Genomic DNA, 26887 nt, shown 5'->3' with positions numbered 1-26887 from the left:
CGTGCAACCACGCCAGCCCAGGACCTCCACATCTGGCATTCTTCACCTGCGGGATCGTCTGAGACCAGCAACTCGGACAGCTGATGTAACTGAGGAGTAATTCTGTCTGTAAGAAAGCCATTGTGAGTGGAAAAACTGGCAAATTGATGGTTTAGGATGACCTTAGAACTTGCTAATTTAAAGTCTAAGTTGTAAACAAGATTCATGTCTGCAAATACAGAGGCCTCAATGGATTAAGAAATTCTAAAATGATTCATGCCATCATTCAAGTATTGCTCCTCAGTCAACACTCCCTTCAAGTTATGACAGGGTAGAGCATAGCCTCAGGCTTTCATTATATCTTGCACACAGGTAATGCAAAGTCTTCCTTAGTCAAGAAAATAGAAACAAACCTAATCATCCTGTATGTTGCTTCCCTATAATGTTCACAGTTGGGATTGAGAGTAAAGTATACATGCTACAGCAGTAAGGCTCCCTCCCCGAATATCTTATTAAGGTAAGTCTTGGAGGGCCCCTGTATGGAAGACTGGAAGCCCTCTAGAGACAGGCCTAATGGTAGAAGTGGTGATAGGGGCAGTTGGACAGAGAGCAATTGGACTTCCCTCAGATAGAAAACGGCTGTGTAAAATCAATGTACAGTCGTGGCCAAAAGTTGAGAAAGACACAAATATTAATTTTCAAAGTCTGCTGCCTCAGTTTGTATGATGGCAATTTGCATATACTCCAGAACGTTATGAAGAGTGATTAGATGAATTGCAATTAATTGCAAAGTCCCTCTTTGCCATGCAAATGAACTGAATCCCCCAAAAACATTTCCACTGCATTTCAGCCCTGCCACAAAAGGACCAGCTGACATGTCAGTGATTCTCTCGTTAACACAGGTGTGAGTGTTGACGAGGACAAGGCTGGAGATCACTGTCATGCTAATTTTGAGTTCGAATAACAGACTGGAAGCTTCAAAAAGGAGGGTGGTGCTTGGAATCATTGTTCCAAGGAGGGTGGTGGGTGGTCCAAGGAGGGTGGTGCTTGGAATCATTGCTGCCAGTAAGATTGCACCTAAATCAACCATTTATCGGATCATCAAGAACTTCAAGGAGAGCGGTTCAATTGTTGTGAAGAAGAATTCAGGGCTCCCAAGAAAGTCCAGCTAGCGTCAGGACCGTCTCCTAAAGTTGATTCAGCTTCGGGATCGGGGCACCACCAGTACAGAGCTTGCTCAGGAATAGCAGCAGGCAGTTGTGAGTGCATCTGCACGTACAGTGAGGCGAAGGCTTTTGGAGGATGGCCTGGTGTCAAGAAGGGCAGCAAAGAAGTCACTTCTCTCCAGGAAAAACATCAGGGACAGACTGATATTCTGCAAAAGGTACAGGGATTGGACTGCTGAGGACTGGGGTAAAGTAATTTTCTCTGACGAATCCCCTTTCCGATTGTTTGGGGCATCTGGAAAAAAGCTTGTCCGGAGAAGACAAGGTGAGCGCTACCATCAGTCCTGTGTCATGCCAACAGTAAAGCATCCTAAGACCATTCATGTGAGGGGTTGCTTCTCAGCCAAAGGGAGTGGGCTCACTCACAATTTTGTCTAAGAACACAGCCATGAATAAAGAATGCTACCAACACATCCTCCGAGAGCAACTTCTCCCAACCATCCAGGAAAGGTTTGGTGACGAACAATGCCTTTTCCAGCATGACGGGGCACCTTGCCATAAGGAAAAAGTGATAACTAAGTGGCTTGGGGAACAAAAGATCGATATTTGGGGTATGGCCAGGAAACTCCCCAGATCTTAATTCCATTGAGAACTTGTGGTCAATCCTCAAGAGGCGGGTGGACAAACAAAAACCCACAAATTCTGACAAACTCCAAGCATTGATTATGCAAGAATGGGCTGCCATCAGTCAGGATGTGGCCCAGAAGTTCAATGACAGCATGCCAGGGCAGATTGCAGAGGTCTTGAAAAAGAAGGGTCAACACTACAAATATTGACTCTTTGCATCAACTTCATGTAATTGTCAATAAAAGCCTTTGACACTTATGAAATGCTTGTAATTATACTTCAGTATTCCATAGTATCATCTAAAAAAATACCTAGACACTGAGGCAGCAGACTTTGTGAAAATTAATATTTGTGTCATTCTCAAAACCTTTGTCCACGACTGTACAAAGCAACCCAACATGGCATCAGTGTTTTCATTTCGCATCATTCGAGAGGGCTGACATTATTGATCCAAAACAGAATCTTACACATATGCAAGAGTGAAGATGTAATGGTGTCTCTCTGTGGGTACGTGTCTATATTTCCATATCATCATCATAATGACCAGGGTGAGACCACAGACTATGAATTAGAACACAATCAACCACAACCACCATTGTGCACCCACTACAAAACCACCACATATGCCTGGCCTATAAGCCAATGATGGACCTTCACTCACACAACTGGTTTAAATGCAATAAGTGGCGGACTCCATGATTATGGAGCCTGAAGGTGTTCTTGGGAGGGCCCCCTAAGAAAAAAAAGTCAGCTTAACAGAAAGGTGGATCACAATTTGGGCTAACACGTATTTTTACAGTCATAATTAGTATCAATGTATTTACCTGGAATTAAGAAACTGTATGGGTACCTCAATACTTCTTAGAATTCAACAATGTTTTGTGAATAGCATTTTATTTTACTAGCTTGTTAAAGTTCAATTTACAAATGGTATTTTTAGAAAGAAATATTCAAAAACGTATTTGTACAATTATTTTCAGGCAACATAAAATTGCAAATAAAGTATGTACAGCGATGAGAAATTAAAACAAGTAAATGTTACATTTCTATCAATAGGTGACCTGGTAAGAGTGGAACAATTTATCAATTGATCACTTAATGACAGCTATGCCAACACCAGAGGCTGCAAAGAGAATTTAAACCTGGGTGTGTTCGGAAAACATAAAAAAATAAATGTTTTGCAACAGAAAACAAAAGTAAGCATTTCGAATTGGACAAGTCCAGGTAGTCCCTTCCTGTTTTACTTATTTTTTTTCTTCAACATTGGGTGCCACATTTTTTATACATTTGGTGCCTAATGAACATGACCATCAACTGGGACCTGACAAGAGCTTCTAAATAAATAACAAGGGCTGAGCAACTAGTCAGAGTGCAGCATCTCGACACAGATACAAACCAAGCTAAAAACGAAAGTGGAGCCATTTTAACAGTCAACAACGTCGTCAGTGTGGATATATACGCAACACCAAAATCCGTCCCTGTCCAAATGTACAATATGATTACCCCCAAAAAGTTCAAACATTTTCCATACTATATTATGTCCATAAAAATAATCACATTTAAATTATAGCATTAACTCTGCTGCCAATGGCATAGATATAGACCATATTCTATTTTCTCTGACAGAGACATTGGTTACAGTAAGTATATACAAGAAATATAACATCTTCAATAAAATAATGCTACTGTTTATCAAGAGTTAACTTCACTGATCCCTTTGTTGTCATCATCCTCGGGACAGTTTACAGTACTTTGTGCTAACACTTCAGAGTAATTAGATGAATCCTTGTGCTCATTTAAATATCGAAACATTAAAATCAAATCGCAAAGAGGTCTTGTGAGTTGGCTGGGTCAACAGGAGGCAATCTCCCACTATTAATATTACTGAATATATATTAATACTTTAAAAGGCTTAAAAAATTCCAACCTGTTGACTCGGGATGCAGATTGGAAAACACAAAATGAACTCTTGAGATTAGATAAAGTTAGCTTGTTTCCCCGACTCAGATTAAAACTCCCCTTCCTATTCATTTTTAACAAAACTCCCTGCATTTTAACACTTGTCAACAGATCAAACTCCCGAGGAAATAACAAAGACAAAATCAAAACATAAAAAAATAGATAAGGAGTTTTAAAAAATCAAAACATGGCATGCCATTGCTCCATTAAATACTGCATGATGCGTAGGCTGGAATGCTTTCAATTCTTGAATACCTGATATTATTGAGTAATACAATAAATCACTATGCGTCATAGTGCAGTAATACAGTACTCACACTAGCCTACAGTAATTGCACATTCGCCGCATGCAAGGGGGGCTAAGGCAAAGGGCAGCCCATTACCATCCATCTTTCCATCCATCCCTATCATTTCACTCTTCTCTCCTCCTTGATGCAGTGCCTTCTGTTCCTAGCTGCAATACCAGACACGCTGTCTGATGAAGATACCACACACTGGCGTTGCATTCCAAGGCAAAGTGGATAAAGAAGAAGAATGTCTGCTACAAGCGGTTTTTGCGTTAATCCAGTTGATAATAGCCCGGTGTGAGCATTGTCGTGGTGGCGGACATATTTTTGTTAGGTCATGTCTTGTCTGATGTCACCATCCCCACACTCCTCTCTAGGTTCCCAGCAATGAATTACCAGGTTAGTGACGGGTTGCCAGGTCAGTGACAGCAGTCTCATGTCACAGGGGGGCTATACAGGACACCACGGACCCTGTGGTATCCAGACACTTGATGTTCCTGTGCTGGAATGTTCCATTCGGGGACATGGTTGGGGGGGTACCACACTTATGTCTATGACTCCTGGATGGGAGAGGAGAGCAGAGAGCTCCCTGTTCTTCCTCCTCCCCCATTCTACCTTACCCATTCATCCATGATCTCTAGTCACCGAGGCTTCAGTATATCGCTAATACAAAATAAATTGCTCTACTAGGAATAAAAACACAGCACCCCTTTCTTTTATAGATCTCCATCTTGGGGTGGTAGACACAACTTGAAGAGCCTGTGGGAAAGGAGGAAAAATAAGAAATGAAGATCTGGACTTAGCGTAGCATGAATCCAGACCTGTTTGTGCTGTCGAATCAAACAGCACAAACAGACCTGGAACCAGGTTAGTACTTTCAAACTACTTTGGAACTATGGTCTGTACCTTGGGGCTGCGGGTGGCATCTGATCCATCACTTTGAGGTTTTTAGCCGAGATCTCTACCCTGGTGCCCTATCAGAGAAGAGAGGGTGAGACAATGTTGACATATGTGCCCACGTAGTTCTAGCTCCGTAGTTCTAGCTCCTGTACCCAAATCATCGATCTGCTCAGACAGTGTACCTAAAGTTGTATTCCTACTTAATGCCTTTAGGTTAAGAGCGACCCACACTTATTGGTGAAAAACAACTTTGTGTAAACTAAATGTCCCCTGTTCCACTGCATCGTATGTAGTGAATGTTTTAGAATTAACCAAGGTTAAAAGTGAAGTCTTGTTTGCCACTTCGGTACTGCTTGGTAAGGCTATGGTATACAGTAGGTGGAAGTTGCCTCCTTTCATGTTCAGTTTCCATTAAATATTAACAAAGGTGATAGAGAGAGATCTGTGTTGTAATTATTATGCACCAAACGGAAGAAAACGGACTGAAACATGGAGGGACTATCTGAATTTGTCCTATAAGAAACATTCGGTTTCCATTGCAAAATGTTTTGTTACGGTGTGCCCTAATGAATACGACCCAGGTCCGAGATCTGTTGCTAAGGATGTAAAGCGCTGAAGGGTGTATTCAGGGCACCTGTTTCCGCATGATGTCCATGGTCTGCATGATGCAGCGGGGCATGAGGCTGTGGTTCCGCGCCAGGATCATGGCCTGCTCCAGGGTCACGCTCAGGGTGCACCTACTCAACACAAAAAGGTCAGAGGTTAGTAGGTCAACGGTCTTTTAACTATGTGTCATGCAAGAACAGTGTTATGTAAAGGCTGCTGTGTGGAGGCTAATAGGAGAAGGGGTTGAAAATACACCATTTTGAGGTGGGTAAAGGCATACATTGCATAATGCATGTTTAAGCAATACATCTGACACAGCAATGCATAGACATTCATGAGTGTTTGCTCAAGCTGACACGTAAACTGTCAGCCCTTATGTGTCACTTTCAAGTTCAAACGACTGACCTTTGCATGCCGGTGGCACACATGGTGATGTGGCAGGCGCCCAGGCGGTTGCACAGCTCCGAGGACACACACAGCACGCTGACGCCCGACAGGTGGCCCGCTGCGTTGGGACGCACATTCAGGTACGAGTGCATCAGGCGACATAGGTCGTCCAGGGTGTTAAGGGGTCGTAGGAGCTGGGAGGGACAGAGGTTTAGGGGTTAAAATCTTAAAGGTGTACTCCAACTTTCCTTTCAAAAGTACTGCCCCTGGGCCTTCTGAGTGGCGCAGTGGTCTAAGGCACTGCATCGCAGTTTTAGCTGTGCCACTACAGATTCTGGGTTCGAATCCAGGCTCTTTTGCAGCCAGCGGTGACCGGGAGACCCATGGAGCGGCGCACAATTGGCCCAGCGTCGTCCGGGTTAGGAGAGGGTTTGGACGGCAGGGATGTCCTTGTCACATTGCCACAGGCTGGGCGCAGTGCACACTGACACGGTCGCCAGGTGTACGGTGTTTCCTCCGACACATTGGTGTGGCTGGCTTCTGGGTTAAGTGGGCATTGTGTCAAGAAGCAGTGCGGCTTGGTTGGGTTGTGTTTCGGGGGACGCACAGCTCTCAACCTTCACCTCTCCCGAGTCCATACGGGAGTTGCAGCGATGAGACAAAACTGTAACTACGAAATTGGATACCCCGAAATTGGGGAGAAATAGGGGGTAAACATTTAAAAAAAATATATATATTTAAGTACTGCCCCTGAGCTTGTTTGTAAACAGAGAGCCATTTTGATTTCTGTTTACCTGGTCTATCTTCATAGCCGTGGTGTTAGAGTCAGTGGGTAGATTTGACTTCTCCAGGTAAAAAGCCCTGTTAGAACACAATGAGTTATCATTCAATATGAACGCAATTGACCAATGAATTGACCTGTTGATATTCTATTTACTCTGTAAAAACTTCAGACAAAAGTCAATTTCTACAGCTAATACAGTAGCCAAACTAATCAGCATAGGAATAAAGTACTTCAATACAGTGGTGGGTAGTACAATACATATTACCATATGTCAGGTGACAACCTGGGTTTGACTGTCAGTGGGTAGTACAATGAATATGACTGTATATAAAGTGTGTAGATTTCTACCTGAGTTTTCGGTAGTAGGCTTTAACCTTCTCGAGTGAGACGGCGTTGGTACGCTGCTGGAACTCCTCCATGGACACGCAGTCCTGTTGGGACACTCCCTCTGGCCTCTCCAGGGCTGACCATGGGACAGAGGTAGCACATTAACAACACAGTACACACACACACACACACATTCTATGACCTGCGCTCACATTCTATGACCTGCGCTCACATTCTATGACCTGCGCTCACATTCTATGACCTGCGCTCACATTCCATGACCTGCGCTCACATTCCATGACCTGCGCATTCCACATTCCATGACCTGCTCACATTCCATGCTCACATTCCATGACCTGCGCTCACATTCCATGACCTGCGCTCACATTCCATGACCTGCGCTCACATTCCATGACCTGCGCTCACATTCCATGACCTGCGCTCACATTCTATGACCTGCGCTCACATTCTATGACTTGCGCTCACATTCTATGACTTGCGCTCAGCAGGTTTGCGTGTGTGTGGGACAAGTAACCACATTGTGACCTACACATCGATAACACTTCACATCTAAAAGTGACAGCTCTACCAAAGTCCGTCTCTGACAAGTGAATCTGTATTTAATTCAACAACTGTATTCCATAGAAGCGGCCTATAGGTGGCGCTAACAGCCCGTTTATTCCTAGTTCTCTGACTGCAGTATGGTATTACATTTCATCACAGGCTTCTTCTTTGAGGCAGCCACTTAACAACGTGAGCCTTCCCGACAGGGTTATTGTCCCAATTGGCACGTGTATGGAAAATGAATGGTTCCCTAGCACAGGGAATCAAGCATTATTCCAGCCACTTATACTGGCCCGGTGCAGGTCGAAAGAGCGCTGCAGTGAAAAAACAGAGGGGGAGCGGCTAGATAAGCACAGAATACATTTCCCGGTTAGACTTACACAGTCCGTCCCTCAAATGGTAGTTACGACAATGTAAATGCCAATTAGTATTTTGTTTGTGAAACTCTATAGCCACTTTCACGCTGGCATTTTCACTAGAACATTTAGCACCTAATCAGTTAGAAGATTAAGAGATACTGATTCAATGCCCCCTGCTAGGGTACTGTAAATTATTATAGATATATATGGCTAAATCACAAACAGCCCCCTATTCCATATACGATAGATTACTTTTGTGCACATTTGGAATGCAGACATGATCATAGTGTAGACCGAGAGGTTGGCAGGACTTCTCCGGGAATGTTAGAGGTGAATAAATGAAGAAATGGTTCCATACATCTAATTTCTACTGTATCTGCAACACTGTGTGCATAGTCAAGATTATAGCAAATTGATAGGGTAAATTCCTCTACATTGTGAAGATCTGTGTATTTGTGAACCTGCAACATATTTCCTTAACGTTTGCTTAGTGCATTTCATCAAATTCCATCCAATGCCAATTGACTTGACTCGACTCGACTCAATTCAGTGAACTGTGATTCAATTAGGATTTGATGACAATCCAACTGGACTCATATGAATTCAGCTAACTTTGAGTCACAGATGATTCGACTCAACGACACTTTGATTGGTTGATGATTTGACTCGGAGTCGACTCAATTGAGTTCAGCCACCTTTGCGTGGAGGTAGACTAAAGGGCTGTTCTGTTCCTACTCACCCCTGGTGAAGAGCACGGTGTGCAGTTTGAGGCTGCCTCCGTTCTGCAAGCGAGTGGGGAGCTCACTGAAGTGGCAGCTGTCCAGATACAGGGTGACCTTTAGGGCCTGCCGGCTGCCCTCCACGTGGTAACACACCGGCGTGTCTGGGGAACACAACACTGCTTAGTTTGGCTTAATGTTAAATGAGTTCATAGAGTTCTGTGTCTGTATTTATTAACCGTCTAAAAAGGCAGAGCGCTGATCAGTTTGGCCCTTCAGATCATAACAGAAGCAGATTATTATGGACAGGGAGGAGCTGATCCGAGATCAGCACACCTACTCTTAGACGCTTGATAAATACGGGCCCTGGTTGCTTTTCCCTTCACTTAGGCCTGAGGTGACTAGTACACACTGGACCACTGATTGACGTAGCACGACGGTTTACTTACAGATAACAGCGATCAGAATGTTGCATTTAAATCCTGTTACACAAATACAACATTAGTACTCGGCGTTCTATGCTTGGCAACATCCACCGATCCATTACATATTTCATTTGATGTGTTGGTAGTTAATCAGACATAGGCATCATTGGTATGGATTCTTGCTTCAGTGGCCCACCAACACCATCCAAAGCTATGGGGGAAACCCTAAGAACAACACAACCCCCTGTGAGGTCAGCGCATCGCCTCCTGAAGACCATCTACCCATAATCCTTTTGGATTGAGTGTGATGGTTTAGACGAACCCTTCCTCTCTGCTTGCTGAACAGCCTTTTATCAAATCAATACTGTCAGGCGAGCTCACAGCCACAAACAGACTGATTGCCTAAGCAACGGCCGCGCCATTCTGCTGAAGTGGGCATGTTTTCCAAAAAAGCGATTTCAGTGTAAAAAGGTTTTTAAAGGAGGGGGGAGGAAGGGGGGTGTGTGTGTGTGTGTGCGTATACAGTTATGCTTACTGCCGAGCAGTAACCTAGAATAGTACATCCCTGTTTTATCCGTGGCTTTCTCCCCCAGAATGTGAAATGCAACTGATGTGCTTCCTTAGAGCAGCAATCTCTGCTCACCATATTGCGGTTCTTGAAAAGGAACAGACTGGAAAGTACAAGTCTTTCAGCGAAGCTGGGTTTGACCGAGGTGTTTCATTGAAATTAAGCTGCAATTGTATGACAGGGAAAACTCTGGGTCTACAGTAACAAAGCCCTTTGTTGTGGTTGACATGCAAGGTGTGTGTGTGTGTCTCCAACCGCCACATGTAATCACCACTGACAACTCCGTTGACTGGCCACCGTTGCTAAGAAAATATGTGGTTGCTATGGGAAAGGGTCTACTTACTTGCGACCAGGCATTCATCCTCCAGCTGGCGGAAGAACACAGTGACTTTGTCCAGGTCCAACAGGGCCGCTTTGGTATCCTCCAGCATCGTCCTCTCCTCCTTCTTTACGGTAGAGAGAAACCAAAGAGCTCAGCTAACAGGCCAGGGGCCGTATTCACAAAGCGTCTCAGATTAGGAGTGTTGATATAAAATCGTTTTTTCCTTTTAGATCCTAATAAAGACGATTGTGTGGACAGCGGGGACCTGATCCTAGATCAGCACTGAGACTTTTAGTGAATATGAGCCCAAGGCTCACTGTTTTTTGCTTAGCGGCCAATGGAGACAGCGGAGTGTGGAAAGAGGACTCAGACAGTCAATGGCACCCTTCTTTCTGGATCAACACAGTACAGAGCCATTATAGTTACACCCTTATACTATTCTATTGGTGATTCCTTGATGGCTAGACATTTCTACATTGGTGCCCGTCTGCCTATGGGACATTGCTGTTTTGAATTGTGTTTTTAATGTGTGTTTAAAAAAAATGTTTTTACTGGAGCTAAAACATCTATGAAAAACAGGTATTTTGACCTCAACGGAGTAAAAGATAAAAGTTCAAATAGAAATGAAATGGTTTCATATTATTGGTTAAAGTTAAATTAAGCACAACTCCACTATTGTGACCCAAGTCTGCCGACTGTCCAAAGGTAAATAAATCACATCAGTAAAAGTGTTTGTTCAAAGCAGCAGGGCTCTACAGCCCTGTTCCTGTCGTGCCACCCTCCTGTAGGTCATCACTCCAACCCCACTTTCAGCTTATCAACCAGCTAGCCATTAGAACCAGGCGCGCTAGATCAGGGTAGAAGCGAAAACCTACAATATGGTAGCTCTCCAGGAACAGGGTCGAGGAGCCCTGCTTTACAGTCGCCGTCTCTTACCACGTGGGGCGCCAGTGAGGCCTGGAAGTTGAGCAGCACGCCAATGGCGGCCGCCTGTTCCAGCCACTTGCGGCTCGTCTCCTTGCTGTCCTCCTCGTACTCGCCGGCGTTGTTGAAGCGGGCACGCAGTGCCGCCAGGAGCTGCTCGGCCAGAGTGCACACGGCACCCGCCGCACTCTGGCAGAAAATCACGTCCCGCCGCAGCTGCAGAGTCGTGTCTGGGTTGGGGAGGAGGATTCTTTTTTAAACCTTTACTTAACTAGGCAAGTCAGTTAAGAACAAATTCTTATTTACAATGACGGCCTACCCCGGCCAAACCCTAACCCGGACGACGCTGGGCCAATTGTGCGCCGCCCTATGGGATTCCCAATCACGGCCGGTTGTGATACAGCCTGGAATCGAACCAGGTTCTGTAGTGACGCCTCTAGCACTGAAATGCGGTGCCTGAGACCGCTACGCCACTCGGGGGAAGGGGAAAATAAGATAAGCATTTTATTTTCAGAGAAATTTGCTTTACTAACTTCTTACAGGACATTTACAAAATCAGCAACGTACAAACAATATGGAAGGCAGGGGATAGACTATACAGGGAATTTTCCAAGTCACTAGAGGGAGGAGCACAGAGGAGAATAGTGGAAAGAGGTGAGCGATAGGCCGGTGGAAGAGAGGTAAGAGGAAGGGAGCAAATTGAAAAAGAAAATTCTAGAGAGAGAGGTGGGAACAGTAAAAGAAAGAGGGGAAAGAAAGAGCACGAGACGGGCGGTAGACGGGCTTTTTGACAACCGTTCTTACCATCAACCGGACTGTCCTCAGAGTGGTGTGTAAACTCTAATCAAACATAGCCAGGGGGTTTACAATCTGCTCTATCACACTGACTCATTCATGAGGACAGGACCATTAACAGCCGCCATATGGCACAGCACACTTCAAAGGGAACACACACACACACACACGGCTGACATAAGGCTTACCTGTACATTTGAGCAGGGCCAGAAGCAGCTGGTTCTTCCCATCTACAGAAAAATGTGGATTTTATTACCTAAGTGATGCGCATGTGTTTCTACTGTAGCTATGTGTTTGTGTGTGCGCGATGCATGTGTTACACGTGTGCTTATGGTGCGAGTGCGTTTTCTACTGACCATCCACAAATCTCTGTAGGCTCTCCACCAGTGTCTTGATGGAGCTGGGCAGGTTCCAAGGGTCCTCCTGGATGTTTTTGTGGATGATGTAACGACAGCGTACCGTCCAGTCCTCAGTGTGACGGAACTCTGTTCAGAAAACATGACGTGTCAATGAATTAGCAATATAAAATTCTAGGACAATTCTTCAGTGTAACACCATTTCATATCTATCTATACACACACGCACACACACACACACACACACACACTAATTTCTCAGTGATTCCCAGACAAGTCTCTTTCTCTCTCTAAACAAACATCCACTCAGGCATACCTTACACACTCACACACACTAAATGTAGCGGGCACCTGGCTGAGTGTGGTCGGGGTGAAAGTGCTTGGTTTCCTCGCAGGCCTTGGTCATGACGGGCCCTTTGAGCAGGCTATTGATGGAATCCACCTGCAGATGACAGTCACAACCAGTCAGACAGAGGCTGGCCTCAGTCCTTCAACAACAACAGGAAACTGGGGCCCCGGGTAATTGACGGAAGCCAAAATGGCCGTGTCCCTCAGGGAGTATGGGAGAGGTCAAAGGGCATGAGATGTGTAAGAAGAGATGCGAAGAAGATGACAAAGAGATTGCAAAACAAAGTACTGCAGATGATTACTACTACTGATTACGATAAACATGATCTGTGCCAAATGTTTCTGAAGGCTAATGGAAAAGCTGTGTGTGTATGTGAGAGAGAGGGAGAGAAAGCGAGAGTGAGTACGTGTGTGTGTGAGAGAGAGAGAGAGAACGTTTGTGTAAGTGTGTGTACGCATGTTGGTGTATGATATTAGTTCCAAGCAACAACACCGTGGTAACCATTAAAAGCATGGCTTACAAAAACAGAGTGAGATGTGGGTTGGCAAAGCCATTGAAGCTGATTGCACAGAGGATAGTGGTAGAGATGCTGCACCTGGTTGAAAAGGTGCTCCAGACAGCCATGCAGCTTGTCCTGCTTGTCTGAGGGAATCCTCATGTCACAGGGCAGCTCGTCACCTGAGAAAGAAAGGAAAGAAAGAAAGAAGGAAAGAAAGAGACCGGATAAAAGAAAAAGACCAGAAGAAAGAAAGAAAAATAAATAAAGAATAAACTGGACACCATTTACAAGGAGATTCTGAAAATTTTCCCACATAAGGCAAACCAATGTGGCTTCTTTAATGCTAGAGGGGTATGAACATCTTAGTCTAGTCTTCATTAACTGTTTCTTACCTGAACCCATCTCGTCACTCCCCAGGTAAGAGCTGTTGCTACGCACACTTGTGTATGACAGGACAGAATCCCTGTTACTGTTACATTCACTGCAACACACACAGACAGGAGTTCATACACACACAGAGAGAAAGAGACAGCGAGAGACACACAGAGAGAGACACACACAGAGAGAGAGAGACACAGAGAGAAACAGTTAAATAACAAACCAGAGTTCATTCCCTACAGAAAAAACACCAAGTCAAATGTGGAGTCTGTCTTGTAATTATCCAGTCAAATAATCCGACTGACTGTATGAAATATAGTCAGAGAGAGCAGTAATCAAATGCTTCTCACAAACAACATCAACTTACTTCATTGGCGTGACTAAAATGCATTCCACCGAACTATTGTAACGTGTGGCTACACCAGTGTGCCAAACAAGAATTTGATTCATAAACACCAGGTAAGTTGAAGTCAAATGATAGTTAAACATTAAAAGGAGATGCCTCCACCATCCCAAAAGATTTAACATATAGTTATGCCTTAAAAGGTTCGAAAAACATATACATTTAGATATGTGTTTCCATTTGTTGTCAGTGGCTAGTTTAACAAAACCAAAGAGTGGATTGCTGTCACTCCTTGTCCTTATGGTGAGGAAAAACATATACGCTTTCACTGAACTACACCTTTAACGCTGAAGATTTACTCTCTTCCTATTACCCCTACATTTTCAATGCATTTTAATAGCTAGATATGTGTCTCATCTTGCCTAAAATGCCTTTGGATAGCTTTGCTGGATATTTTCAACGGAAGGTCTTAAAAAGATGATGAGTGTGAGCGCAGAGAAGATTTACTGTGTTGCAAATTGCAGATTACACAGCTACTCTTTGTGAATGTTGTGTGTGTACGTCTTGGCATTATGATGTCAATGCTGAATCATACGAATTTAAGGAGACAGAAGTAGCATTGTCATCACGCTTCCCGTTAAAATAAATCGCTTTGTTTTGTGTTCCTATAATCATCGAGCTCGGCAAAAAAAAAAAAGTCCCACAATGTGAACTGGACGCAACGCCAGCATGACGCAACGCCAGCATGACGCAACGCCAGCATGACGCAACGCCAGCATGATGCAGGGAGGAGCGACCTGCGGGCCCACCCCCCTTTTGAAGGCCCTCGGGTCAATTTCCACAAACAAACAAAAAATAATAAATACTAATATTTTGTGACGTTACAGCCTTATTCTAAAATGAATGAATGTTATTTTTTTCAATCTATACAAATACCCCATAATGACAAAGCAAAAAAACAGGTTTTTCAAAATCATTGCAAAAATAAATATATTCACTGGAATATCACATTTACATAAGTGTTCAGACCCTTTACGCAGTACTTTGTTGAAGCACCTTGGACAGCATGACACAACAAGCTTGGCGCACCTGTATTTGGAGAGTTTCTCCCATTTTTCTATGCAGATTCTCTCAAGCTCTGTCAGGTTGGAAGTGGAGCATCGTGTACAGCTATTTTCAGGTCTCTCCAGAGATGTTCAATAAAGTTCAAGTCCGGGCTCTGGCTGGGCCACTCATGGACATTCAGAGACTTGTCCCGAACACACTGTGTTGTCTTGGCTGTGTGCTTGTCCTGTTGGAAGGTGAACCGTCGCCCCAGTCTGAGGTCCTGAGTGCTCTGGAGCAGGTTTTCATCAAGGATCTCTATGTACTTTGCTCCGTTCATCTTTCCCTCGACCCTGACTAGATTCCCAGTTTCTGCAGCTTAAACAATCCCCACAGCATGATGGTACCACCACCATGCTTCACTGTAGGGATGAGCAGTGCCAGGTTTCCTCCAGACATGACGCTTAGCATTCAGGCCAAAAAGTTCAATCTTGGTTTCATCAGACCAGAGAATCTTGTTTCTCATGGTCTGAGAATCCTTTAGGCAAACTCCAAAACAGGCCCTTTACTGAGGAGTGGCTTCCATCTGACCACCCTACCATAAAGGCCTGATTGGTGGAGTGTTGCAGAGATGGTTGTCCTTCTGGAAGGTTCTCCCATCTCCACAGAGGAAATCCAGAGCTCTGTCAGAGTGACCATCAGAACTTCTTCACCGAACTTCTTTCATTTAAGAATGGAGGCCACAAGCTTTTCGGTCCCCTTCCGCTGATCTGTGCCTCAACACAATCCTGTCTCGGAGCTCTACGGAGAATTCCTTTGACCCCATGGTTTGGTTTTTGCTCTGACATGCAGTGTCAACTGCGGGACCTTATATGAACAGGTGTGTACCTTTCCAAATCATGTCCAATAAATTGAATTTACCCACAGGTGTACTCCAATCAAGTTGTAGAAACATCAAGGATGATCAATGGAAACGGGATGCACCGGAGCTCAATTTCTAGTCTCATAGCAAAGGGTCTAAATAATTATATAAATAACTGTTTTTATTTTTAATAAATTTGCAAACATTTCTAAAAACCTGTTTTCGCTTTGTCATTATGGGGTATTGTCTGTAGATTGATGAAACAATAATATTGTATAAAATTGAGCACACCGCCATGCAATCTCCATAGACAAACATTGGCAGTAGAATGGCCTTACTGAAGAGCTGTGACTCTCAATGTGGCACCTTCATAGGACGAGTTAGTCCGTCAAATTTCTGCCCTGCTATGCCCGGGTCAACTGTAAGTGCTGTTATTGTGAAGTGGAAATGTCTAGAAGCAACAACGGCTCAGCCGCAAAGTAGTAAGCTACACAAGCTCACAGAATTTGACTGCCAAGTGTTAAAGCTTGTAAAAATTGTGTCTTCGGGTCCAAACTAACTCTGGAAGCAACGTCAGCACAAGAACTGTTTCCATGGCCAAGCAGCCGAACACAAGCCTAAGATAACCATACGCAATGCTAAATGTTTGGCTGGAGTGGTGGGAAGACCGAATCTGGGTTTGGTGGATGCCTTGAGAGCGTTACCTACCCGAATGCATAGTACCAACTGTAAAGTTTGGTGGAGGAGTAATAATGGTCTGGGGCTGGCTCATGGTTCTGGCTAGGCCCCTTAGTTCCAATGAAGGGAAATCTTAACGCTACAGCATAAAATTACATTTTATGTGCTTCCAACTTTGTGGTAACAGTTTGGGGAAGGCCCTTTCCTGTTTCAGCATGAGATCCATACAAAAAATGTTTGTCGAGACTGGTGTGGAAGAAACGTTGATTTAATACATTTTTTATTTAATTGGGCAAGTCAGTTAAGAACAAATTATTATTTACAATGACAGCCTACCTGGGCCAAACCCGGAAGATGTTGGGCCAATTGTGTGCCACCCTATGGGACTCCCAATCACGGCTGGATGTGATGCAGTCTGGATTCAAACCAGGTACTGCGGTGACACCGCTTGCAATGAGATGCAATGTCTTAGACCACTGCGCAACTCTGGAACTTGACTGGTCTGCACCAACCCCATCGCACACCTTTGGGATGAATGGAAACGCTGACTGAGAGCCAGGCCTAATCACCAAACATCCTTGCCCGACCTCACTAACAATCTTGTCGCTTCCCCAGAAATGTTCCAACATCTAGTGGAAAGCCTTCCCAGAAGAGTGGAGGCTATAGCAGCAAAGGAGGGAGACCAACTCCATATTATTGCCCATGATTTTGGAATGAGATCTTTGACAAACAGGTGTCCACATACTTTACAAGCAGGTGTCCACAGCCATGTGGTGTCTCATTAAATCTTGCAAAAATGTGCACATGTGGGTACCCAGACCCACAGGCAACTACGGCCCCTCATGATGAGTTCAGCATTTTGGGCTCCCATCCCAATCAAAGTTACCCAACCCTGGGTTAGGGGGTTCTTAGTGAGTCAGAGTCTTGTCTCTGACACTGTTTGCGTCTTATTGTGTATCTAAATGGGATGCTGGATCATTCCCGACAAACTGGGACTGAAGTGCCAACCATTACGTAATACACCCAGGGCTTTGGCTCTGACTCTCTCCTCCACGCACACGGTCACACTCAGGCACTCGTGCACACTCACACAAGTTCTCCTGGGAGAGGGTTCTAAATTTAGTCGCATCTCGTGGCAGGTTTGGAGCGGCCCACCCTCACCAGATGTGACGAGACTGACTGTCTAAGAGACAAACAAACCAGACTGGTGGTGGGTGTACAATTACCTCTTTCTCTGTCTGCGTCCACCCATCCATCTGCTCATTCCTCTCCTCCTCCTTTCACTCGCCGTCTTTCACTGTGGTGACCTCGCCCCTCTATTTTCCTCTCCAAGACTCTCCCCAAGCCTTTTGCTGTTGACCTTCACCTTACCCTATCCTTCCTCCTTTGTGTTTTGTCTGGCTCTCTTCATCTCTCCCCACCTATAGTTGCGTCTTTCTCTTCAATCATCATGAACGTCATGCATTTATAAAGTGCTTCTCGTCCCAGAGCACATTGGATGGCCGGACAACTCATCCCATCTCGTATCAAACCTATAGCACCCTCTCCATATATATATTTAAATGATAAATGCACCCTATTCCCTATGTAGTGCACTACTTCTGTAAAGACTCATATACACGGTGTACAAAACATTAGGAACATCTTCCTAACAAACCTCAATTCGTTGGGGCATGGACTCTAAACAAGGTGTTGAAAGCGTTCCACGTTGACTCCAATGCTTCTCACAATTGTGTCAAGTTGGTTGGATGTCCTTTGGGCGGTGGGCCATTCTTGATACAAACAGGAAACTGTTGAGCATGAAAAACCCAGCACCGTTGCAGTTCTTGACGCACTCAAACCGGTGTGCCTGGCGCCTACTACTGTATCCTGTTAAGAGGCACTTCAATCTTTTGTCCTGCCCATTCACCCTCTGAATGGTACACATACACAATCCATGTCTCAAAGCTTCAAAATCCTGATTTAACCTGGCTCCTCCCCTTCATCTATACTGAGTTAGCAAGTGACATCAATAAGAGACCATAGCTTTCACCTGGTCAGTCTATAATGTTTTGCACACTCAGTGTAGTGCACTTATTTTGGCCAGAACCCATGAGGGTCTGGCCAAAAGTAGTGGACTGTATAGAGAATAGGGTGTCACTGCAGATGCAACCTGAGGGAGCTCACTAGACCCTGTACTGTGGGTGGCTGTTGGCTAGAAGGAGTTGCGCTTGCTGTTCTTGCTGTAATGACAGACTGGGCAGAGAGAGAGCGAGAGAAGCGCAAGCTACTCATTTAGCCTCTATTACACACTGCACTCTCGCCAGGAGCTGACCACTGCTCTTAGTGGGTGGTAGTGGGCGGAGGCCGTGGACCGGTGCCTGAAAGACACTACCGCCACTGCCAACAACCATCTGAATGAACTCAAGCTAGCGAGGAGGTAGCACAGTGACATCACTGAATACATTTCATGTTGAGCTCCCCGATTCCTTATTTTTTTATGTGTGACTCGACTCCCCACATCTGGAACCTATTGGGAGAGTCGGAAGGAACCCGATGCCATCACAGTGGGCAATATAAATAAAAAGAGAGGGAGATCTTTGTTGTTGGTTTCACATGAAGCTGGCTCACGGAAACACCCATTTTTTTTTACTATACATTCAGTTTTCTATGTTTACGTTACCATGGTGAAACAGAGCACATTCTCATTTGCGATAATTAAAAAAAAATATATATATATTTTTTAAACTAGGCAAGTCCGTTAAGAACATAGTCTTATTTACAATGGAGGCCAAACCCGGAAGCCGCTGGGCCAATTGTGCGCCGCCCAATCACGGTGATACAGCCTGGAATCGAACCAGGGTCTGTAGTGACGCCTCTAGCACTAAGACGCAGTGCCTCATACCGCTGCGCCACTCAGGAGCTGATCCAAGATCAGTGCCTAAGGGAAACGGAGTAGCATTGGAATGACAGAACCTGTTGTGAGGTCGCATTGGATAAGTGATACCTCTCCTCTGTCTTTCACGCACAAGATAATTGTCCACCACAGAAATAGAATCAGATAATCCTACCCCCAATACTAACCTAACCATTACAGTGGATGAAGACATATCTAAACATGGTTAGGGGTAATCTCCATCACCTCCTCCACCTTTTAACCCATTGCACTACTTTTAGTATTATGGTGATTTGTATTGTATTATGTACTTCTGCTTTGCCCTCCCTTAAGGGTTTTAGGCTGGGCATCCATAAAGCACTTTGTGTAAAAAATAAATAAAAAAGGCTCTATAATGTACATTTGATTGGGAAGAAGCACCAATTTCAAACGTCCAAGACAAATTTCCCCTGGGGGACAACAAAGTGAATCTTATCTCAACTCTCATCTTATCTTACCTGTACGAGTCCCTGTAGCTCATGGTGTCGTGGCCCGAGTCCTCCTGGTCCTCCTCAGTCACCTTGAAGCAGACCCTCTTGATGCCCCCGTGCTCTGCTTTTTCCTGGTCCCCCTCCTCAGGGGCCACAGAGGGGGGCTGGCTGGCCTCGTAGGCTGGGGGCTCGCTGCCCTGCGGCTGGGTGGGCTCCGTGATGGACGACAGCAGGCTGCAGTTATCAACCGTCACATAGGAGGAGAAAACACATGAATAGTAAAGTAGAGATGTTCTTATAATGTGGACTCACATTTATTGCTTTTATATGTGCACACATATCTTTTACACACACAGTAGAGAAGGTTTCCCCTCCTTCCAATGGGGCAGTGGCTTCACGGCCTGTTGCTGTTAGCCCAATCCATAAACAGAGTGACAAATTCCCCTGTTTTGAAAGTATCCACATTAAACAAGCAGAAAGGGCAGTCAGACAAAGGGGGTTTGGCGTGGGTCTCAGGAAGGCTGCCTGGGGACAATGGTTTCATAATATCTTGGCCTTCCAGCTTTCCATATTCATGCAGCATAATAACAGATCTTCAGAGGAAAATGTCAACGAATAGACTACAGGAACTAAAAATAAACGACGGTGATATATAATTTAGAGATTCTAAAACCACTCATGTCATTTTGGGTGCCTACATGTGTATTATTTGGGTACTCACACTATTGAGGTACCTTGGGTAAAGCTGAACAATGAAATTCAGGTATTTAGCAATGATACGCATACATACAGTATATCGGGCTGCATTATATCGGTTCGTGGGCCACCAGTTTGAGATCGCTGACGTGGGTACTTAGCGAGGATTGTCACATATGTGTACTTACACATCTATCTGGGTGACATACTGCCTCATTTCTCGGACAGCGATGTCAAGGCGGCTGTAGAGGCGGATGTATGCGTCCTGGATCTCCATGTCCTCCTGTTTGAGCAGGAAGCTGAGGCCTTTCCCCCGGTGGGCCTGCTGCCTCCTGTCTGGAGTGCCCTCTACAGAGCCCTCGATGTCCCACTCCCCCTCCTCTCCCAGACCGCTGCAGCTGTAGGACGGGGCGCCCATGCTTGTCACACAGTGCTGGGTGTGGGACATTGGGTTCAGGTTAGCTGTGGGGAGAGAGAAAATAAATAGATAGATAAATAGAGGTAAAGAAAGGTACATTAAGTGACAGCAGCTGTACTTCACAGAAAAGCAGAGAGAGAAAGAGAGAAATAGAGAAAGAGAGAGAGAGAGAAATAGAGAGAAATAGAGAGAGAAATAGAGAGAGAGAGAAATAGAGAAAGAGAAATAGAGAAATAGAGAGAGAGAGAGAGAGATATAGAGAAAGAGAAATAGAGAAAGAGAAATAGAGAGAAATAGAGAGAGAGAAATAGAGAAAGAGAGAGAGAAATAGAGAAAGAGAGAGAGAAATAGAGAAAGAGAAATAGAGAGAAATAGAGAGAGAAATAGAGAGAGAGAGAGAGAAATAGAGAAAGAGAAATAGAGAGAAATAGAGAGAGAGAGAAATAGAGAGAGAGAGAAATAGAGAGAGAAATAGAGAGAGAGAGAGAAATAGAGAGAAATAGAGAGAGAGAGAAATAGAGAAAGAGAAATAGAGAAAGAGAAATAGAGAAAGAGAGAGAGAAATAGAGAAAGAGAGAGAGGAATAGAGAGAGAGAAATAGAGAAAGAGAAATAGAGAGAGAGAAATAGAGAAAGAGAAATAGAGAAAGAGAAATAGAGAAAGAAATAGAGAAAGAGAGAGAGAAATAGAGAAAGAGAAATAGAGAAAGAGAAATAGAGAGAGAGAGAAATAGAGAAAGAGAGAGAGAAATAGAGAAAGAGAAATAGAGAAAGAGAGAGAGAAATAGAGAAAGAGAGAGAGTCCCATATCTACACCAGATGTTCAGTCTTCATGCACAATAACACTCTGGTGAATATACGGCCTATCGTTTTGACAAAAACTGTGCTTTTAAATGAAGGGCCTTATATATATATATATATATATCTATATCGCTGTTCTATGTACATTCAAACACCCCCTGAAACACAGCCCCCGTGATATGCGACTTCTCAGGGAAGTTAGAAACCAATATACACAGTTAGAAAAGCCAAGGCTAGCTTTTTCAAGCAGAAATTTTCTTCCTGCAACACTAACTCAAAAATGTTCTGGGACACTGTAAAGTCCATGGAGAATAAGAACACCTCCTTCCAGCTGCCCACTGCACTGAGGATAGGAAACTCTGTCAACTCTGTCAAAACTTCGGCAATGTCATTTACAAAATAGCCTCCAATACCCTACTCAATAAATTGGATGCAGTCTATCACAGTGCCATCCGTTTTGTCACCAAAGCCCCATATACTACCCACCACCGCAACATGTCTTCATACTCGTCGCCAAACCCACTGGCTCCAGGTCATCTACAAGACCCTGCTAGGTAAAGTCCCCCCTTATCTCAGCTCGCTGGTCACTATAGCAGCACCCACCTGTAGCACGCGGTCCAGCAGGTATATCTCTCTGGTCACCCCCAAAACCAATTCTTCCTTTGGCCACCTCTCCTTCCAGTTCTCTGCTGCCAATGACTGGAACAAAAATCTCTGAAACACTTATCTCCCTCACTAGCTTTAAGCACCAGCTGTCAGAGCAGCTCACAGATTACTGCACCTGTACATAGCCCATCTATAATTTAGCCCAAACAACTACCTCTTTATTTATTTAGCTCCTTTGCACCCCATTATTTCTACTTTGCAAATTCTTCCACTGCAAATCTACCATTCCAGTGTCTTACTTGCTATATTGCATTTACGTCGCCGCCATGGCCTTTTTTTGCCTTTACCTCCCTTAGCTCACCACATTTGCTCACAAGGTATATAGACTTATTTGTCTACTGTATTATTGACTGTATGTTTGTTTTACTCCATGTGTAACTCTGTGTTGTTGTATGTGTCAAACTGCTATGCTTTATCTTGGCCAGGTCGCAATTGTAAATGAGAAATTGTTGTCAACTTGCCTACCTGGTTAAATAAAGGTTAAATAAAAAATAAATGTAAAAAATGTATACTGCCTTGCGAATCGTGAAGAAATGCCTAGAACGTGACAAAAACACAGTAAAATATTTTTATTTGTTATTTGGTATTGTGGTCTAATTCTATGTCCTGTTTGTGGAGCCTGAGGGTGTAACGTTAGCATAGCCTACCATTAAGTCGAGGAGCTCCTATACTTTGTGCACATTCCAGCCCTGAGCACTCCATGAGGCTACTAAATGCCCTAAAAAAGCAAACATTTTGTCCATGCATTTCTGACCGCAAAGCCAATGAAGCCGTCACTTTGGAGTTGTATGATTTTTTTAGCCTGGTAAAGAAACTTTAAACTTGGTTGCTGGGGGAATTGCCAAGTCTCGCACATGTTGAAAAGACACAACTAGAGAGTAGATGTGAAATCATTCTGCGAGAAACAGGTTGAAACAATGCTAATGGTTATCTCAGACGGCTGGCTGTCTGTTGCAGCTTCCTCCCCCATGGCTGTCTGAGTGTCTCTGTGGCTCGGCACAGAGCGGCAGCCGGATGACAGGCCAAACGGCAGGCTACTGAAACCACAGAGAGACAAAACAGACAGGAGGACCACATGGGCCCATAGAGATATATACAGTTGAAGTCGTTGGTTTACATACACTTAGGTTGGAGTCATTAAAACTAGTTTTTCAACCACCCTACAAATTTCTTGTTAACAAACTATAGTTTTGGCAAGTAGGTTAGGACATATACTTTGTGCATGACAAGTTATTTTTCCAACAATTGTTAACAGACAGACTATTTCACTGTATCACAATTCCAGTGGGTCAGAAGTTTACATACACTAAGTTGACTTTGCCTTTAAACAGCTTGGAAAATTCCAGAAAACTATGCCGGGGCTTTAGAAGCTTCTGATAGGCTAATTGACATCATTTGAGTCAATTGGAGGTGTACCTGTGGATGTATTTCAAGGCCTACCTTCAAGTGCCTCTTTGCTTGACATCATGGGAAAATCAAAAGAAATCAGTCAAGAGCTCAGAAAAATAATTGTAGATCTCCACAAGTCTGGTTCATCCTTGGGAGAAATTTCCAAACACCTGAAGGTACCACATTCATCTGTACAAACAATAGTGCGCAATTATAAAAACCATGGGACCACGCAGCCATCATACCGCTCAGGATTGAGACGCGTTCTGTCTTAGAGATGAACGTACTTTGGTGCGAAAAGTGCAAATCAATCCCAGAACAACAGCAAAGGACCTGGTGAAGATGCTGGAGGAAACAGGTACAAACATATCTATAGCCACAGTAAAACAAGTCCAATATCGACATAACCTGAAAGGCCGCTCAGCAAGGAAGAAGTCACTGCTCCAAAACCGCCATAAAAAAGCCAGACTACGGTCTACAACTGCACATGGGGACAAAGATCGTACTTTTTTGAGAAAGGTCCTCTGGTCTGATGAAACAAAAATATAACTGTTTGGCCATAATGACCATCGTTATGTTTGGAGGAAAACGGGGGAGGCTTGTAAGCCGAAGAACCATCCCAACTGTGAAGCACGGGGGTGGCAGCATCATGTTGTGGGGGTGCTTTGCAAAAATCCTATAGAAAATTTGTGGGCAGAACTGAAAAAGCCTGTGCGAGCAAGGCCTACAACCTGACTCAGTCACACCAGCTCTGTCAGGAGGAATGGGCCAAAATTCACCCAACTTATTGTGGGAAGCTTGTGGAAGGCTACCTGAAACGTTTGACCCAAGTTCAACAATTTAAAGGCAATGCTACCAAATACACTCAATTAGTATGTTAACTTCTGACCCACTGGGAATGTGATGAAAGAAATAAAAGCTGAAATAAATCTCTACTATTATTCTGACATTTTACAATCTTAAAATAAAGTGGTGATCCTACCTGACCTAAAACAGGGAATTTTTACTCGGATTAAATGTCAGGAATTGTGAAAAACTGAGTTTAAATATATTTAGCTAAGGTGTATGTAAACTTCTGACTTCAACTGTATACACGGAGTATAACAAACATTAGGAACACCTTCCTAATATTGAGTGGCACCCCCTTTTTTACCCTCAGAACAGCCTCAATTCGTCAGGGAACAGAATCTACAAGGTTTCAAAAGTGTTCCACAGGGATGCTGGCCCATGTTGACTCCAATGCTTCCCACAGTTGTGTCAAGTTGGCTGGATGTCCTTTAGGTGGTGGATCATTCTTGATACACACGGAAAACTGTTGAGCGTGAAAAACCCAGCAGCATTGCAGTTCTTGACACAAACCGGTGCGCCTGGCGCCTACTACCATACCCCATTCAAAGGCGCTTCAATCTTTTGTCCTGACCATTCACTCTCTGAATGGCACACATACACCATCCATGTCTCAATTCTCTCAAGACATAAAAATCATTCTTTAACCTGTCTCCTCCCCTTCATCTACACTGATTGAAGTGGATTTAACAAGTGACATCAATAAGGGATCATAGCTGTCACCTGGATTCACCTGGTCAGTCTGTCATTCTACATGTTCTGTATACTCCGTGTATAATGTTCTATTTCATTTTGTGGATGGGCTGAGGGCTACACCTGTTAAGATCTCGCTCTCTCTGACTCTATAACCGTCTCTAACCTTTCTCTGTTTATCTCACGCTCACTTTCTCTCTGTCCCTTGACCTAACAACGTCTACAGTAAATTAATCTGATGATCCCCATCTCCTCATCACCCTCTTACTCTCTGGAGAATATCCCACCCGTGGTGCCTTGGAGGGTGACATTTGGTGACGTCACTCATCCCCCACAGAGAAGGCTACACGTGACGGCGTGGAAGGGAGGGTCACCTGAGGCTAATGGAGGTTTTTAATGGGCGACCGGCGGGGACGATTAGTGGTGGGATTACAACTACATTACTGCTAATTTACTGTGGGAATTGTCCCGATATACGGCTCAAGGTTAACAAGGTTTGGTTCATCACGAGAGCTCATAAAGTCATTTGCACAATGGGATTTAATTGGTCAGAGGGTAATTAGTTGAAATGATCTCTTTGTTTGAAGCCTTAAAGGCTGGCAGCGTAATGTTGTTAATAAGGGGATATTGGCCATTGTTGGCAAAACTCAAATGTGACTTGAGTTACACAAAAAAACTGAACTTAGCCATGGATATGATTCCAACTGGGCTCTATTGTTGTATTTGCGTGCTGTTCTTCTCAATGTGTAAGCAAAAGGTATGTGTGTGTGTCTCAGTTCATACATTCACGTGCATCTTATGCGTCCATGTGTGTACACACACACACACACACACACACACACACACACACACACACACACACACGTCTGCTCGCCCCACCTTGGTCGGGGTCCAGGCCGAAGAAGGAGTTCTTGCGTCCAAAGCGGATGCTGAAGGCCCTGCCAGTGGCCGTGGTGGTCTTGGGGTAAGATACCTGCATCAGGTTGACGTGGCAGTTGGTGGGCACAAAGTCCATGCAGCCCAGTGGGTGAGGCCGCACACCCGCCTGCTTGAACGTGGGACACGCCTTGTTCCTCAGCTCCTGGGCAAACTGAAAACAATCACACAATGAAGGAGATTGAAATTGGTAACTTCACCGCTATAAGATAATGATGGCTCAATGCTCACTGCTGATATGTGTCTTGTCTGTGTGAGTGGGGTGTAGTTGGTGCTGAATTACTGAAGTGGGTGTGTGTGATTGTGTGATTGTGTGAGTGTGTGAGAGTGGGAGGAAGTTGGTGCTGAATTACTGAAGTGGGAGGGTGTGTGTGTGCGCGAGCGTGTATGCTTGAGGAAGAGAGGGGGAGAGTGAGTGTGCGTGTACTAAAGAGTTGAAGACAAGCGGCAAGCAGTCCGTGTTTGTAGCTGCTCTTGCACTACATATGGGGCTATGAGAGACAGAGGGATCCTGTAGTTCCTGTACCTGCTGGTAGCTGCTGATTCGTCGGCGGATGCTCTCCAGCTTGGTGTCACAGATGTTCCTGAACTCAAACTGAGGCATCGAAACCACGCGGTCGCTCTGTGAGATCAGCTGGCTGCAGTTGCGCACAAAATGGCTGTCGTCACCGGCAAAGGCCTCCAGGATCTGAAAGGTGAAAACTAATGTTTTAAATCATGGAATTGAACAGCATGTAACTTGGGAAGCATTCACTCCCATTGTTGTCTGTCATAAATGCTAATGTTAACGAGTCGTTGGCTGTGGCTATGAACAGAAACCCATAGTGCCAATGCTAGAAGAACACAACAACAATATATATGTATTGTGGCCAACCTGCTCCAGCAGTATAC

At 44.4% G+C, this 26887-nt stretch overlaps 1 protein-coding gene across 1 annotated transcript in view; it reads right to left on the bottom strand.

Annotated features, from left to right (window-relative positions):
• Positions 1 to 3028: 3028 nt before the first annotated feature.
• Positions 3029 to 26887, bottom strand: part of LOC112215929 (phosphatidylinositol 3,4,5-trisphosphate-dependent Rac exchanger 1 protein) — a 106063-nt gene continuing 82204 nt past the window's right edge. Inside the window, exons 23-40 of the mRNA XM_042299365.1 lie at positions 26523 to 26684; positions 25940 to 26150; positions 20437 to 20710; positions 19580 to 19786; positions 13295 to 13383; positions 12999 to 13081; positions 12406 to 12496; positions 12055 to 12183; positions 11887 to 11928; positions 10916 to 11133; positions 10001 to 10103; positions 8685 to 8828; positions 7044 to 7158; positions 6706 to 6772; positions 5930 to 6105; positions 5553 to 5655; positions 4925 to 4992; positions 3029 to 4777 (exon numbers count right to left, since the gene is read on the bottom strand). Coding sequence (XP_042155299.1) covers positions 4735 to 4777; positions 4925 to 4992; positions 5553 to 5655; positions 5930 to 6105; positions 6706 to 6772; positions 7044 to 7158; positions 8685 to 8828; positions 10001 to 10103; positions 10916 to 11133; positions 11887 to 11928; positions 12055 to 12183; positions 12406 to 12496; positions 12999 to 13081; positions 13295 to 13383; positions 19580 to 19786; positions 20437 to 20710; positions 25940 to 26150; positions 26523 to 26684 — 2325 coding nt within the window. The 3' untranslated portion in view covers positions 3029 to 4734. The remainder of the gene's footprint in view (positions 4778 to 4924; positions 4993 to 5552; positions 5656 to 5929; positions 6106 to 6705; positions 6773 to 7043; positions 7159 to 8684; positions 8829 to 10000; positions 10104 to 10915; positions 11134 to 11886; positions 11929 to 12054; positions 12184 to 12405; positions 12497 to 12998; positions 13082 to 13294; positions 13384 to 19579; positions 19787 to 20436; positions 20711 to 25939; positions 26151 to 26522; positions 26685 to 26887) is intronic.

The sequence above is a fragment of the Oncorhynchus tshawytscha genome, linkage group LG16 (assembly GCF_018296145.1).
Source record: "Oncorhynchus tshawytscha isolate Ot180627B linkage group LG16, Otsh_v2.0, whole genome shotgun sequence".
Classification (NCBI taxonomy): Eukaryota; Metazoa; Chordata; class Actinopteri; order Salmoniformes; family Salmonidae; genus Oncorhynchus; species Oncorhynchus tshawytscha.
The sequence above is the reverse complement of the archived record's forward strand: the minus strand, read 5'-3'. Positions and strand labels throughout refer to the sequence as shown.